Raw genomic sequence first — 16,757 nt, 5'->3', positions numbered from 1 at the left:
AACACTCAAGAGAAGACAAGAGATTGATATCTAAACATCATATCAGAAAAAGATTCTTTAAAACTTTATTTTCGTCATTTTTCTCATGTACATAGTCTCTAATGCTTGGTTGCAAAATCTTTGTACAAATTATTTTCTATCTTTTAGTGAGCTTCAATATCATAAACACTTATCTTTTAAAGGTTCCATTTGTTTACATCATTTTACCAAGTGTAAATTAGGAAAGTTACGAGTCGAGTCACAATAATTAGAGAGCTTTTAATCTTAGCCTTGAAAAAATATAGGGTTAGACTACTATAAATTTATTTGTGTCAAATTTTTCTATCCTTTCTCATAGTTAAAAGAAAGAAAGAAACCTTAAAAATCCCAATTCATTTCCTTTTAACATTTTTTAATCTAAAATATCCAAATCCGAAAATACTTAAAACCCAAAAAGCACAAACTCAAAATAATTTTAACTAAAACCCATCGTTTATTGATGGAGACATAGTATTGAATATTGATGTGATATTTTGCCCAAGATGTTTATAGTACCACCCAACAATTAATATCCTGCGAAGCAAATACATAATTCTCCAGCGCAGTGCTGCTGAATCTCGTATCACATGAGATGGTGATGACAGATCTAGAAATAAAAAATTCTGAAATCAAAATATAAAGGAAAGGAAAATGGGCAGTGTCTCACATCACTCATTCTTTTGAGCACATAACATACATTTCATTTTCTTAGTAAAGGTCAAAAGGGGATGAATGTTGTAAAGAAAGTTGAAAGTTTTAACCATCAAAATCAAACATTTGTTGATAATGGTGATGCCTTTCAAGCACAAACAATAAATCAATAAAGCAATGCCCCAAAAAAGCAATAACTAAATGTCATCCAAATCAAAAGAGGAACAGCTAAGTTGTTATATGAATAAAGAGTATTTATTAGGCCACACCTACCTAATCTCTTCACTAACCTTATATTTTTATTTTAATAATTTCTAAAAGTGAGCCCATCATCATTGACTTCATTGCCGTAATGAATCCAATGATGCCCTTTTATGAATTTTAATGGAAATAAATAAGTTTATTTTTCATTTCAAATCATACTTTATTTTATTTTACCTGATTACTTCTATAATAGCCTCTTTTAAATCTTAAATTAAAAAAAAAGTCACACATAAATTAGAAAAAATATTTTAATTTTTACTAAAATGTACCAATAACAGTTGTGTCATTATAGTATAATTTATTTTTTTACCTAAAAAAAAAAAAAACTGGGACACAAATGCTAAAGGTCGAAAAAGAAATTGTTTGAAACGTGAAAAGACGGTCAAGTTTCCATCCATTACAAAGTTCTAATGCGCCGACGGAGGGTAATATTGACATTTAGGGAGAGGGCTGAGGGCCCAATTCCAAAGGCCTAATCACTGTCTTTTTTTATTATTTTAATTAAACATTTTTATTAAAATAATAATGGGAAGAGAAGAAAAGCAAGTGGACAAGGTAAAGGAACAAACGAAAAGGATATTCTTATCTTCCTGCATTGCATTCATGATACAACCGACATTTCACTTTACCCCTCAAAAGGTCTTTTTTTTTTTTTTATGAGTTATGTAAATTTTTATTTGAGTTATTTTCTTATAAATTAATGAATTCATAATTGTATACATAAATTACTGAAATTTTAAAATTTATTAACAATAAGTATAATTATTATGATTATGAGTTAATTTCAGATCTCAAACTATGATTTAGATTTTAAATTAGTTCTCAAATTTTAAAACAAGTAAATTGAGTCCATTACCTTAAGTGTTGTTAGCTAAAATTTGACATTGAGCATATTTAAAATACATGGGTCTAAATGCAAACACATATGTACTTGTCACATGAATTGCTTAGATTTGACATGCTAAGAAGGGAAATGACGCTCCTATATGTTAATGACAATTTGTATTTTTTTAACATATCATATCTAATTTGACTGTACACATGTTTAAAAATCCTCCACAGTAGGTCTAAAGTGGCAATTAATGTCGAAATAGATAGCTAGGCTAATGAAATGATATAATTTATATAATATTGATACTTTAAGGACTCAGTTAAAATACTTTTAAAGTTTAGAACCAATTTAGAATTTGGTGATAGTTTGGGAGTGTATAATGAGATTAACCTTATATTTTTAACTAGTGGCGTCTTAATTCATTTATGCTGAATCGAATGGTAATAAATTTGATACACCTAAAGCAAGATTTTGAATTCAAGTCTCGTGGAGAACTTAGCTCCCCATTTAGAGTCCAATCTAGCTTGTTTATGAGTTTATAGGCACCAATTCATTTTAAAAAATGTTAAAAAATTTATTTTTAAAACAATAAATTTTATTTTAAATGTGATATTCAATATTCTAATAAAAAAATCTTTTAAAAAAACTTATCCATTTATTTTAAGAAACTACTATAAATGAAAATAACCGCCCTTACCATAAAAACAATACTCACTAAAAAAAGAAACTAAAAGTCAGTTTGGATGGGCGTTTTACTTTTAGTATGATGCGTTTAGTTTTCTTTCTGTCTCACGCTACAATATTTAATATTATCGACAATACTATTTTTACACTAAGCGCATATAAACGCACCGCTTATCTAAAAGGGCCAGATAAAACTTTCAAGTATCAACAATTTAAAAGTTTTGCATGTATATTATTATTGTTATTATTATTATTATTTGATAATATTAGTGTGAGATATTTTCTTTCACCCACAAAATTTTCTAATACATATATTGAAGTAATAATCAATCAAGCGATAAAATCTTTAGGGTGTCTAATGGAATCTAAAATTAATTATGGGATTAGGATTATTGTAATTTAAGATTATTTAGTATAATTTGGTTTATTTTACTGAAATGAAAAAGATTGTTGTTTAATTGAAGGAAGTTAAGAATATTTAAAAGCATATTTTACTAAAATTTCCTTAAAATTTGTTTTTTTTATTATTCAAACAAAGGTTAAAGCTTATAGTATTTTTATTTTACTATAAATAAATGCACTTCTCTAGTGAATTGATTTTATATCTCATTTTTCAAATAAATAAAATAAAATTGGAGATGAGCAATAAGTAGATCTGTCCAAAGGTTAGGTAGCCTCCTCGACTCGATAGACTCAAACTCGATTTGAGTTGAGTTTGGACAAGAATTTTTACACCTCGAGCAATCCTAACCCAATTCGAATTCAATTTAAATAATAAAAAATATTATTAAATTTAAATTTAATTATAAAAATATATAAAATGTCAATTAAAAATAAAATTTTTAATATTTTATTAATTTTTGAACTGTGAAACGGGCTTTTTGAATAGGTCGACTAACTCAAAAATCGAGCTTAGACTTGAATTTTTTTTGGAATCGAATCTCGACCCGACACATAAACAACTATAACAATAATTAGTTAAGACTTTTCCTCTAGTGAATGTGACATGAAAAAAAAGAAATGCATTTTTGTAAGATAATAGTTATTTATGATGGTCAATTTTGACCAAAGAAATGTTAAATTGTTATAAAAGCGATATTTCGATTTTAATGTAATAAAATTGACTAAACATTACTTGAAGAATATATTAAAAAATAGAATGATTGATTCATTAGTTTCAATTAGGTTCTTTTTTTTTATGTAAAATGAATTAAAATTATTAAAATAAAAGTTAAATTGTAAAAAGAACATATTATCTAAGATGTAGTATTGAGATTAATTCTATATTTTGAAATCTGATTACATAAATTTAAAAATTTGAATTGATTTGATTTATTAGATAAATAATAAAAATTAATTGGATTTCGTTATAATATACATTTAAAAAGTATTAAAAAACATAAATATATTTTAATCATAAATTTATGAATTATTAAATTTTTATTTAATTGATATGAATATTATTATTAATGTAAAAATGACCAACTTGGAGTGAAGTCGAAGAGATTTTGAGTAATGTTTCCTTTTACTTTTTGATAGCAGATGGTATAGATAATGTATAAGCTAACGACATACGCAGCGAAGAACAGAGAGTAAATTGCGGATGTGAAGTTAAAAATGGAAGGGGTGAGAGCTTGTTTTGAATTGATTGTTAGACAAAGAAAACCCACATGGTGAGGTGGTGTTTGGGTTCTTACCACACTGCACTGCAGACACCTTTCCCACATAAAATAAATTTGTTTTCCCATGTTGCCTCTGTCTTCTAGCATCTACCTTCTCACTCTCACTCTCACTCTCACCCTTTCCTTTCCCTTCTCACTACTTACTTGCTCCACACTTCTTTTTCTTCTGTTCTACATTTTGTCTACAATGGATACCCTCAACCTTCCTTCTTTCACCATTTGAGTCTGGGTTCCTTTTGGTCTTCTTCATTACCTGACCTTCGAGATCTGGGTTTTCAACATTTGTTGTTTGCTGGTTGTAGTGTGAGTAAGACCCACTGAACTGAAAATGGCTCCAAGCTTAGATTTCTCGAATTGGTGGCCAAAGGATGCTAGGAAAGGGACACCCGTGGTAGTAAAAATGGAGAACCCTAACTACTCAGTGGTGGAAATCGACGGCCCAGATGCTGCATTCAGGCCTGTGGAAAAAAGCAGAGGCAAAAATGCAAAGCAAGTGACTTGGGTTTTGCTTCTCAAGGCTCATCGTGCCGTCGGTTGTCTCGCTTGGATTGCTTCACTCTTCTGGGCATTGCTTGGAACCATAAAGAAAAGGCTGATCTTTAGGCAAGATGTTGCAATGGCCAGTGAAAAACTGGGGAAAGGAAAGCTGCTCTTCACAGTCATTAAAGCCTTCCTAGTGACTTCCCTCACAATTCTGGCCTTCGAAGTTGTGGCTTATCTCAAGGGATGGCATTATTTTCGAAATCCAAGTTTGCACATTCCGAGGAGCACTGATATCCAGGGCTTGCTTCACTTGGTTTATGTCACTTGGTTGTCAGTCCGGGCCGATTACATTGCACCACCAATTCAAGCTTTGTCTAAATTTTGTGTAGCTTTATTCCTTATCCAATCTGTAGATCGTATGATACTTAGTTTAGGCTGCTTTTGGATTAAATACAAGAAGATTAAACCCAGAATTGAGGGGGATCCTTTCAAGTCAGATGATGTTGAGGGATCAGCCTATGAGTATCCCATGGTTCTTGTTCAAATCCCAATGTGTAACGAGAGAGAGGTAATCAAAACTCAACTACCTCTTCTAGGGTTGGTGTTTTTTTTTTTTTCTGGTATACTTTACAATTTTACTTTGATTTATATAGCTCCTGAGGGATTTAGGACTTGCATATTCATTGAGTTGTTATAATAGTAAAAGAATTCTTGTAAGGAAACAGTAATTAAGTCTTGTAACTAATTTTACATGTAAATGGGAATAGCAAACAAGTCCCTGTGAATTGTGATAGAAAAGACTTAGCTAGGACCAAGAACATCCAAGAATGGAATAAGGTAATATTAGGTGTATTGTGTTGATTTTTCTTGGCGTTGATAACTTTTTTCACCGACCTCATACAGGTTTATGAGCAGTCTATCTCTGCTGTCTGCCAACTTGATTGGCCAAAGGATCGATTATTGGTTCAGGTTCTTGATGATTCTGATGACGAAAGCATCCAGTATTTGATTAAAGCGGAGGTTGCTAAGTGGAACCAAAAGGGTGTTAACATAATTTATCGGCACCGCTTGGTAAGAACTGGTTACAAGGCTGGGAATCTCAAGTCTGCAATGAGCTGCGAGTATGTACAGGCCTATGAGTTTGTAGCAATATTTGATGCTGATTTTCAACCTAACCCTGATTTTCTAAAGCAAACTGTGCCACATTTCAAGGTTAACACAAACAAGCCAGAATCCCTTTTTGGTTCAAGTTCTCATCTATTATCCGTTTATAACGCATTTACCTTGTATATCTCACTTGTCTTGCAGGACAATCCTGATTTAGGGTTAGTTCAGGCTAGATGGACATTTGTCAACAAGGATGAGAATTTGTTAACTCGTCTCCAGAACATTAACTTATGTTTCCACTTTGAAGTTGAGCAGCAAGTTAATGGTGTATTTTTAAATTTCTTTGGTTTTAATGGAACTGCTGGAGTTTGGAGAATTAAAGCTCTTGAGGAATCTGGAGGTTGGCTTGAAAGGACAACTGTAGAGGACATGGACATAGCTGTTCGTGCACATCTCAATGGTTGGAAATTCATCTTCCTCAATGACGTAAAGGTACAACCCCATTTTATGCTAATTTGATTTCTTTTTGCTTGTATCGACTTTCATTTATTTCTGTTTTCTTATTTTCACCCTGGCATGTCATACTTTCATCGTTTAAACTAAATATCGCATTTAGTTGACTTGGATCAGTCTGTTTTTCAATAAAAATTTTCATTTCATGAATAACAGCTACAAATATCAAATTTAAGCACATAACCCCTTGGTGAAAAATGAGATGAAAAAGAAGGCATGTAATAAAAGATTTTTCTGATGGAAGATTCAGGGAATGTTCTGACAGCTGTCCATTACTGTGTAAAACTTTTTAGGTCCTTTGTGAAGTTCCCGAGTCGTATGAAGCATACAGGAAGCAGCAACACCGCTGGCATTCAGGACCTATGCACCTCTTCCGCTTATGCTTTCCAGCAATCATAACTTGCAAGGTACATTGTTAAACAACTTTCAATCTTTGGCAATAATGATTTATACATTGTATACTGAAGCACCTTTAATGCTGTAATTCTGCAGATAGCTATATGGAAAAAGGCAAATTTAATACTGCTATTCTTTCTGTTGAGGAAGCTTATCCTTCCTTTCTATTCGTTCACATTGTTTTGCATAATTCTTCCTCTAACCATGTTCGTACCAGAGGCCGAGCTTCCTGTTTGGGTTATTTGTTATGTACCTGTTTTTATGTCATTCCTCAACATTCTTCCATCCCCCAAATCGTTCCCTTTCATTGTCCCTTATCTTCTATTTGAAAACACCATGTCTGTGACCAAATTCAATGCAATGGTATCTGGATTATTCCAGTTGGGTAGCTCCTATGAGTGGGTTGTGACCAAAAAGGCTGGCAGGTCATCAGAATCTGACTTACTGGCTTCTGCTGAGATGGAATCGAAGATAATGAACCAACTGCAAATTCAGAGAGGAGCTTCGGAAAGTGAACTCACTGAATTAAACCGATTGAAGGAACAGAAAGAGGCAGCTCCTGTACCTGTTAAGAGGGTCAATAAGATATACAGGAAAGAGCTCACTCTGGCATTCCTCCTGCTTACAGCTTCGGTTAGGAGCCTGTTATCGGCACAGGGAGTACATTTCTACTTCCTCCTCTTCCAGGGGGTGACTTTTCTCCTAGTCGGTCTAGATTTAATAGGAGAGCAGATGAGCTAATGCTGCATGGAAGCTTGAAAGAAAGCAAAATGTGCTAAGACTCTCTCCATTTCCACTGACAAAACCTGGTTTCTGGCTGTGCAGTCGAAGTTTTTCTCCTCAGGAAATTGTTTAAAGGTACCATCCTGGTGCTCAATAACCAAAGTTTCATTCTCTACGTCAGCATTGAATGCCGAATTGAAGGTTTTTATTCGTCAGTAACTCTACTTTCTGTATTCACAGTTTCTATCTACTTTCTAATATCTTTATATATATATATATTTCACATTGGATAGTGGTCATTGTTTTCTTAGGGGTTGAACCATTTATTATTATTGTTGTTACAGACTTATAGGTAGATTTTGTACTTCAGTTTTCATGTTTCACCCTGATTCTTGATTGTGTGGTTTGGCAATAAAGATTCAAGCCATATTGTATTTGTAAAAGCTTGGAAAGCTTGCTTGATGTCCTTTGTGGCTCTCAGAGTCCAAATTTACTATGAGATAATGTAAAAAACATCCAATATTTGTACATTGTGTTCTATCTAATATATAACAAATAATTCCTTTTCCCCCAATGTGTCTTTGCAATTTGTTCATATTTGGCATGTGTGAGAATGTGATTCAATAATGTTGGAAGTGTCGGTGAGCAAAAGGAGATGAACCAAACGTGGTGGTGGTTGCGGGTGGTTCGTGTGTTCATCACTTTCGCATTAAAGAAGGTTGACCTGGCTGGGGACCATGAGATCTTTAGTGGACGTGTGCTGATTCTGGTTGTTTTACAAATACTGTGGGTTGCGTTTGTGTTCCCTGGAGCTTGAGACAAACTTGATTCTGGACATGATTTTTCTTCCATGGTCCACTCCTCTAAGATCTGAGGTATAAAAGAATCAAAAAGGGCCCCCCATGTAGAGATGAAACCCCTAAAACACCATAAGTAACATGAACACCACACTACTGCATAAAATCTATGATCTTATATAATACAATTTATTGATATATCAAATTTTATATAAATATAAAACATCTTTAAAAACTCAAAATAATACATAAACATGGTATGAATACATGAATCGTGGAGATCATTAAATTGGTTTTAGTCAGTGGTCCTTGAGTTTGAGGGCAAGAGTTCTTTGAGTTAAAATGTAGGGCCTAAATTGAGAAATATCTTAGAAACTTTGTTTTTTTTTTGGTATTATAAAGAAAATACATGTACATCTTTTGTCAAATGGCTGTCATGTGGGGGATGCTAATCATGCTAATCACACTAATGTCATTTTCTTTCTTAATTATTTTGAATCAGTCAAAATACTTTGTTTGATTTGAAAGGGATATTTCTACCATTAACTATTTGCTATCTATTCTCTTTGTATTAATTCAATGAAGTGTAAAAATTTACAACTGTTACACTGACCTTACTGGAAACAACGTGAGACACATTCAGGATGAAGTATAATTGAGTGAGAGTTTCTCTAGTTTTGATTTGGCAAGGGGTCCAAAGAAATTTTGCTGGAAATATTTTATTCAATTTGACAAATGAACAAAAATTGAGAACTATAATTATAGTTATCACCATTATTTCAAAGACTCTGATGACAGCCAAAACTAATCACCTGTTTACTCCAAGGAGAAAAATTCGAACTATTGCTCCGTTGCTCCGAGTTACTGGATGACATGGTACACAAAGCTTCAGCAATCTCCGAGAAGGCAGGCCTAGAGTCGGTATCAGTTTACCAGCACCATTCTCTACGGGTTGGATCAGACCAACTAGGGGTAAAAGAAATGCCTCAAGTAACAATAAAGAACAACGTTTACATCCCAACCTTCTATGTTTAAGAACTACTAGTTACTTGACAGAATTTATTTGTGAAAGAAATACCAAATAAAGTTTACCAGTATCTCAAACATCATTTAGTACTAATTTTCTTTTGTTAATGAAGTTTCTGTTCGGTCGCAGCGGCTGCTGGAGTAGCTTATTTTATAGTTGCAGACAGGACTGTTTTGGCTAGGGTATGGAAGAACAACTTCAAGCATGCCCCTAACATTGAGGCATGAATTTGAATTGATCTGGCTTGTAGCCTTGTACTCCTTAATCAGTACTATTGTTCACTCAGCTAAGAAAAAAGGATCCAAAGAAGGGGTGGGACAGAGTGAAATTTATATTCTAAGAAGCCATTGTGCCAGTTCTTATGTAATATGTTGTCTATATTTATAAATAATATTTATAAATAAATGCTGGTTTTCATTTACAAGGAGAAGAGACTTAGTCACCCAGAAAACCGAGTGAGTCAATCTGGAGTGTATGTAACGTGTTTTACAAGTGGCATTAACAAATTTATACACTTGGATTTGGATGTGCCAAATAAATTCTTCCCAAATACTGCAAGTTGATAATGTTTCACCAGAAGTCGTTGCATGAGCAGGAACCATCTTTGAAATGGTGGAAGCGGTTTCTGTCTCTAGCAATAATTTCTCTGTTGAAGATCTTTGATATCAGCTTAGTAGCCGAATGGCAATTTCCACATACCCTAAGATTTTTTACAATTCTTATTGTTGTCCCAGGCTTTGTACTGATCAATCCAAAAGCAATTGCTAACTTCTCACTATGATGACTCAAGGCCCCTTCCTTCCATTCTTCATCCATGTCCTGAAGCACCTCGGATGTATCAGGTACAAATCCAGCCTTCTCCAAAAGCGTGTCGACTTCATTCAACATGTCATAAATTTCTTTGCAGCGAGGATGCACTTTGTCACTGACGAGGAACTCATGAACAACTCTGTCAACCTCAATAGAGCTGCAACCAGGAGCTTTCTTCATTCCCTTGTTATTTAGCAAGGTTCTTATTCGAGCTACATCATCCCATCTACCAGCTCCTGCATAGATATTTGACAAGAGAACATAAACCCCAGGATTTTCAGGCTCCAACTCAAAAAGATGCTTGGCCACGGATTCACCTAACTCAACGCGTTTATGGACTCTACAAGCTCCAAGCAAAGAACCCCAGATTGCACCATCTGGTTTCATTTCCATATTCTGGATCAAAGCTTCTGCTTCATCAAACAAGCCAGCTCGTCCCAGAAGATTCACCATGCATCCATAATGTTGCAAGTCAGGTGAAATTGCATAATCTTGGGCCATTGAACTAAAATACTGACGTCCAAGATCAAGCAAACCAGCATGACTACAAGCAGATAACACACCGACGAATGTGATATTATCAGGTTTGTATCCTTCGTTGGTCATTCGTGAGAAAAGCTCAAGGGCCTTCTCTGCTAGCCCATGCATAGCTAGACCAGATATCATTGCATTCCAAGAAGCCAAACTTCTGTGTTTCATACTATTAAAGACTTGTTGTGCTGCTTCTATACTTCCACACTTGGCATACATATCGATAAGACTCGTCCAAATAGAGATATTATCTGAATACTGAATATTCTTATCTATATAAGCATGAATCCATTTGCCAAGATCAAGAGCACCAAGGCTAGCACAAGCAGGAAGAATGCTTAAGAAAGTGACATCGGTCGGCTCTATATTTGATTGTAGCATTCGCTGAAAAAGCCCTAAGGCTTCTTTATGGCAGCTCATATGTGTATAACCACCAATCATCACATTCCATGAAATCACATCCCTTTGCTCTAAACCCTCGAACAAATCCAAAGCTGTGTCCAAATCGCCACACTTAGAATACATATCAATAAGTGCATTGACAATATGAATATTAAAACCAAATCCATGATCATCAATCCAAGACCTAACCCATTTCCCCATTTCGAGAGAACCCGACTGAGCACAACCTGAAAGGACCGTCACCAATGTGCTTTCATTAGGAACAACATTTGCTTCAATCATCTCTTTGAAAAAGGCCAATGCGTCTTCGTACTGACCAGCTTGAACATACCCTGCAATCATCGCATTCCAGGACACTACATCTCGCACGGGAATTTCGTCGAAAAGTTCACGAGCACTTTCCATATAACCAATGGAAATGTACCCCGTTATCAACGCTGTATAAGAGACTGCATCTCTTAGAGGACTTTTATCAAACACCAAGCGCGCTTTACCCAGTTGGCTAGTCTGGGCGTACATGTTAATAAGGGAAGTGTGAACAAACGCATCAGAGTCAAGTCCAAGCTTCAAAACTTGTCCATGAACCTGTTCCCCTACCTGGGTACTATCCATTTTGGTGCATGATTTCAAAACGAAAGGAAAAGTATAAGAATTCGGGAGAATACCAGACCAAATCATTTTAACATAGAATTCCATGGCGAGTTCGGGGGTTGAACTCAATGAAAGCCCTCTAATCATAGTATTCCAAATAACTTGATTTGGTTCATCAATGGAGTGAAAGAGCAAAAGGGCATAAGGCAAGTCACCGAAAGGAGAAACGGCGCAGAACTCAATAAGTTTGCTGAGAGCAAACTGGGTGTGGTGAAGGCCAGTTTTGATGATGTGGGAATGCACTTGTTTGATGGTTTGGATGCTTTTGCATTTGGAGAGGAGGGAGAGAGATGGGTGGCTTTGGAGGAGCTTGTAAGGAGGGTCTGAAGCAGGGAGGAGATGGAGAGGGAAAGTAGATACGGAGACTGAAGTTGACGGTAACGCCATTTTTCTACTTTCGAGGGATAAGAGTTGGAGGATTTTTCGAAGTTCAGTCGGTCGTTAAAATTTAGACAACCCAAAAAAACATCGCCGTTGCCGGGGATCGAACCCGGGTCGCCCGCGTGACAGGCGGGAATACTCACCACTATACTACAACGACCAAGTTGCTATCTAAATCATTGTCACACATTTACATCAGTATTTAGTAAATGGATAATTCTTGTATTTATTTACCCAAAAAGAAGTCGTTCACTACTCCATTCTAAAACAAAGAAAACATGAACGAGGACAAAATATAATCAACCTATCTCTTTTAGTTTATACCCCAAACGCTACACGATTGTATATCAACAAAATCAATCATCAGGTGAAGTAAGAAAATTTTGTTGGGGGTTGAAATTAAATTGTTGTTTTTATGATAATAAAAGTACAATTTTACTATTTTACTTGTATTTTTATAATTTGTAAAAATTAAATTAAATTTTTATTATTTGTAGGGGTTAAAGTAGAATTTTATTTTTATTCATTTAAAATTTTAAAAATCTAAATAAAAATTTTCCCTCAGCTACCCCTGCTTTATACCCCATAACCTCAGCTGTATATTTACTTTTTTTTTTAAAGATAACTTTTTCCTTTTTTTTGAATAATTTTTTAAAGATAACTTAAAATAACTAGTTACTGCTAAATTTTACTTTATAATTAATTTTTATTTTTAATAATATGTTAACTCCCTTGCGTAAGTGGGGCATTAACTCTAATTTATATAAAAAGGGGCCGGGATTGGTTACAAGAAAACTCCGTAACGGCAGGGTTTTGGAGGTTTAGACTTCTTTTTTGGGTTGAAAAACGCCTTGTTTGTTCTTTTAAGATTTAGGGTTTTCAAATTCTCTTTTCTTTTGTTCCTGAATTAGGATTTTTGTGTGAGGCGGCTAGGGTTTTCATTTGACCATCTGTCATCTATTATAATATACTGCATTCCTTCATCTTCATTTTTTCATGCTGCTCTTCCTTTACCTCTAGCAAACTTCCCAACAATTTCTTGCATTTTTTTTCCCACTTCTTTTATTAAATTCCATACTTCAACTTTAAGAATTCTCATAGTTTTTTCATCTTTAAACTCGTTTTTCATCCAAATTATCTTCTGGGTACCTTTTACTATTCGCTGAGCATTGAGCATTCATTATCTCCAGTCTCAAGTTTTTCGTTTTGGATTCTTTTTTATACTGGTAAGTTTTTGTTGTTTACTATTTTTTTTACACATACCGATCTCATTTTTTTATTTTTTTAATCGGATTGTTATATTCATTGAATCCAATCTGATTTTATTATTTTTGTCAGGAAAAATAAGTTTTGGATTTGATACAATTTTTGGTTTACTTTAATAATTTGATTGTTATCCATTTGAGATTTTGTTGTCTTGCATCTTTGTTAGGTTTAATTGATAGCATTGATCCAATACGCTTTGGCGGTTGATTTTTGGTAGATTAATTGAAAGTTAATAGTCTTGGGATAGAGTTGGATTCGATTATAACCTTTACTGATAATTGTCAGTATGAATTACCCTGAATCTCGCTCTTCCTTTATGAGAACGCCCCAATCAACTTATGCTGGCAGTGATGCTATTGGGATTTGGCCTGAATTTCCTATGAATGATTGGCAATTTGACCCACATTCAGAATTTGAACAACAACAGCAACAACAACAACAATCACCTCCCTTCAAAAGACCTAGACATTCTGAGGACAACCAATCGAATATTGTGCAATGCACTCCTACAATTCCCAGGATGCCCTCAAATCCTCCAACCAATAAGGGGACAACTAATATTTTCTTCAAAACTCGTATGTGTGCAAAGTTTAGATTGGGTACTTGTAGGAACGGTGAAGGTTGCAACTTTGCTCATGGCATCGAGGATCTGCGTCAGCCTCCTCCAAATTGGCAAGAACTTGTTGGCGGACGCGAGGAAGAACGCCCATCGGGGAATTGGGATGATGATCAGAAGATAATACATCGGATGAAGTTGTGTAAGAAGTATTACAACGGAGAGGAATGTCCGTATGGGGACAGATGTAATTTTCTTCATGAAGATCCGGCGAAGTTCAGGGATGATATGGGGAGGTTTAGGGAGAGTTCAGCTATTAGCATTGGAACAACAGCTCCTCCTGCAGGGCATGGAACTGCATCCGAGCAATCAGAAGGTAATAGGCCCTTAAACGGTGGCAGTTCAGATGCTTTTCGAGGAAATACGAAGCCTGTTTATCCTGTGTATTGGAAAACAAAGTTATGTACAAAGTGGGAGACAACAGGCCATTGCCCCTTTGGTGAGAAATGTCACTTTGCTCATGGGCAAACAGGTATATATGTCATTGTAATATCTTTGCTCTAGCTTGATATCATGTCATTTTTGCCATGCAACTTTTTAAGTTTTGACTAAGATTAAAGTAATATTTAGCATTTGGTAAGTGATTTCTTATTTAGGCTATAACTTAAGGAGTGCACTTACTAGTTTAGTATTCCTTTATTGGTCTTCTAAATTTGATTTTAGAAGAGGTTTCTATATAATCAAAATGTGATGCTGCTGACAGTTGCTTTAGGTGTTAGTTTTTGAAACAGACCAGGATATTTCATTGTTTGTGGTGTTTCATATTTCACTTTCCTGGAAAGTTTCGATGCAGATACATAAATGACAGGAATGCTGCTTTTATTTTTACGCATATTTGCCTGTGCCCAAATTGATGTGTTATTAGTCGTGACAAGTTCTGCCTGTATGAAACGGGAGGAACACCTTTTAAACAAGATATTTGATGGCAAATCTTTTTGTAATGCTTGCCTGTTTCTGTAATCAGAGTTGCAGGGCATGAATGGACGCATTGATGGTGACTTCGGGAATATGGGTTCTGGTTTGACAAGGATTGGTTCCGTTTCAACAAAAATTCACAACCTTCCTGCTAATGATCCACCTCCAGTGACATCAAGTGCCCTTTCTTTGGATGAAAAAGCCCAGGCTAAAAATTGCTTGTTCAAGTGGAAAGGACCTAGGAAAATCAACAGGATTTATGGGGATTGGCTCGATGATATGCCATTGGTACACAATTTGCCAAGTCAGGTGGAGAGCTGAATTCAAGTTCAAGAGCTGGCAACCTTCCTTTTTTCCTCTTAAAGCTTAGAAGGGAATACTATTTGCCTATTCAAATTTTGTCTTAGTTGTTAGCTATGGTGGTTTTCTTTGTTTGGTCAAATAGGGTCTTAAATATTGATTGTTATCCTTCTTTCATGGGGCTGAAACAAGATCAAGTAATTTTGAGTATAAAGAATCACAGCAAGAGTTCAATCGTTTGTTATTAAGCGTCTAGAAATTTTGATTTTCCATGAAAAATGTAGTTAATGTTTCATAGTAAATGATAAAAGCTTCAAATAATTGAAGCTAAAAGTGAAATTTTGTTTTTGGGCTAAATACGACATTTCATTCCCTAAGGAAGAATGGGTTATAAAAGGTCAACGAGGACTCGGAATGGATGTTCCATTTGGTTGAAGGACATTTTTCCTCTAACGCACAATTAGTAGCTGCATTGCAATGGCAGTAGGTACGGGTACATACGTACGGTTTTGGACCTAATGTTTCGATTTGGTCAAAATTTTGGTGCGTTTCCATCGATGTGTTTTGGCTTATTTTGATCTATATTAATGCGTATTGACTTGCATTAATTGCTATAGAATTTTCATATTTTCTTTATATAATAACATCTAAGATTAATAGTTATTAAATTAAGTTATTGAATTTAATTAAAAATTTTAAAATTTAAATTTACATAAATTAAAAATTAGATTATAAATTTTATAAATTTTATCACACATGTATGTACGTAGAAATTACGTGCTTAGTACACATGTTAATTTTAAAATAACATATGATAAATAATGAAGCGGATTATTTTCAATCACATGCACTACGATTTAGAACACATATGTTAATTTTAAAATAACATATAATAAACAATGAAGCAGGTCATTTGAAACTAATTAATAATAATGTATTAAATATATATGATATTAAAATAAAAAATAGATTAAATTGCAAGTAAAATAAAGTTAAACACATAAATGTATCATATTAAGAATACTAAATGCACTACAATAATTATTATGATTTTATATCAATCTTGAATAGCGTCAAATTGACTTGACACAAACTCAATGAACAATATTATTAATTTATATGCAATTGACGAAGGAAATAAAGTATGCATAATAATATTAAAATATAAATATTATATTTAATGGTAAAACTAATGTTTTATTTATGTAAATAGTACAAATTTAAATCCACCATAAGTAATTTTTTTTGTTAAATTTTAGAAAAACCCTAAAACACTGTTAAATAATATAATTTATTGAATAAACTATACTAGAAATTACTCAACTATGGATTTTTTTTTTTATCACTATGGAATTTGTTCTGTTGATCATTTACCAATAAGTTCGTAACGGTGGATCCTGAAGCGCTGTTAACTCTGGTATTAAATCAAAAACGATGCGTTCCCTCTTTCTTCTATTCTCTTTCTTCTCCTCTTTCTCCTCTTGCTTTTCCTCTTAGTCTTTTCCGCCGAAAAGATACAGAATTCCAGGTGCTTAATCCAAGCGTCGCCAATGTCGTAGAACTTGGCTGGAGTGTATTTGATAGCATCGTATTTCGTAAGGATCATAACTCCAGGCCATTTAACACAGCCAGAAGTGGAAGCACCAAGGCCATGGTTTTTGAACTCAGCGTCCCTGCACTAGAATCCAAACTTGTCCAACCTTTTGCG

At 34.3% G+C, this 16,757-nt stretch overlaps 3 protein-coding genes and 1 non-coding gene across 4 annotated transcripts; 2 read left to right on the top strand and 2 right to left on the bottom strand.

Annotated features, from left to right (window-relative positions):
- Positions 1-4,032: 4,032 nt before the first annotated feature.
- Positions 4,033-7,927, top strand: LOC105777111 (probable xyloglucan glycosyltransferase 5). Its single transcript, XM_012600213.2, has 5 exons — positions 4,033-5,182; positions 5,518-5,826; positions 5,923-6,213; positions 6,528-6,641; positions 6,727-7,927. The coding sequence occupies exons 1-5, from the start codon at positions 4,460-4,462 to the stop codon at positions 7,369-7,371; spliced, it is 2,082 nt and encodes a 693-aa protein (XP_012455667.1). The 5' UTR covers positions 4,033-4,459; the 3' UTR covers positions 7,372-7,927.
- Positions 7,928-9,633: 1,706 nt separating this feature from the next.
- Positions 9,634-12,271, bottom strand: LOC105777182 (pentatricopeptide repeat-containing protein At1g08070, chloroplastic). The gene has a single exon (XM_012600328.2). The coding sequence runs from the start codon at positions 11,956-11,958 to the stop codon at positions 9,748-9,750; it is 2,211 nt and encodes a 736-aa protein (XP_012455782.1). The 5' UTR covers positions 11,959-12,271; the 3' UTR covers positions 9,634-9,747.
- Positions 12,041-12,112, bottom strand: TRNAD-GUC (transfer RNA aspartic acid (anticodon GUC)). The gene has a single exon. It is a non-coding gene; the product is annotated as a tRNA-Asp (tRNA).
- Positions 12,272-12,743: 472 nt separating the features above from the next.
- Positions 12,744-15,293, top strand: LOC105777249 (zinc finger CCCH domain-containing protein 39). The gene is made up of 3 exons (XM_012600438.2): positions 12,744-13,178; positions 13,385-14,306; positions 14,799-15,293. Exons 2-3 carry the CDS (start codon positions 13,505-13,507, stop codon positions 15,068-15,070), a joined length of 1,074 nt encoding a protein of 357 aa, XP_012455892.1. The 5' UTR covers positions 12,744-13,178; positions 13,385-13,504; the 3' UTR covers positions 15,071-15,293.
- The last annotated feature ends 1,464 nt before the right edge of the window (positions 15,294-16,757 follow it).

This window comes from Gossypium raimondii, chromosome 7, assembly GCF_025698545.1.
Source record: "Gossypium raimondii isolate GPD5lz chromosome 7, ASM2569854v1, whole genome shotgun sequence".
NCBI classification, from domain to species: Eukaryota; Viridiplantae; Streptophyta; class Magnoliopsida; order Malvales; family Malvaceae; genus Gossypium; species Gossypium raimondii.
The sequence above is the reverse complement of the archived record's forward strand: the minus strand, read 5'-3'. Positions and strand labels throughout refer to the sequence as shown.

Bases quoted from the DNA above. Each gene is read 5' to 3' on its own strand.
- LOC105777111 (XM_012600213.2), top strand. From the start codon at position 4,460: ATGGCTCCAAGCTTAGATTTCTCGAATTGGTGGCCAAAGGATGCTAGG. The intron at 5,827-5,922 runs GTTAACACAAAC...CTTGTCTTGCAG, and splicing joins AAACTGTGCCACATTTCAAG to GACAATCCTGATTTAGGGTT. The intron at 6,642-6,726 runs GTACATTGTTAA...GTAATTCTGCAG, and splicing joins CAGCAATCATAACTTGCAAG to ATAGCTATATGGAAAAAGGC.
- LOC105777182 (XM_012600328.2), bottom strand. From the start codon at position 11,958: ATGGCGTTACCGTCAACTTCAGTCTCCGTATCTACTTTCCCTCTCCAT.
- LOC105777249 (XM_012600438.2), top strand. From the start codon at position 13,505: ATGAATTACCCTGAATCTCGCTCTTCCTTTATGAGAACGCCCCAATCA. The intron at 14,307-14,798 runs GTATATATGTCA...TTCTGTAATCAG, and splicing joins CTTTGCTCATGGGCAAACAG to AGTTGCAGGGCATGAATGGA.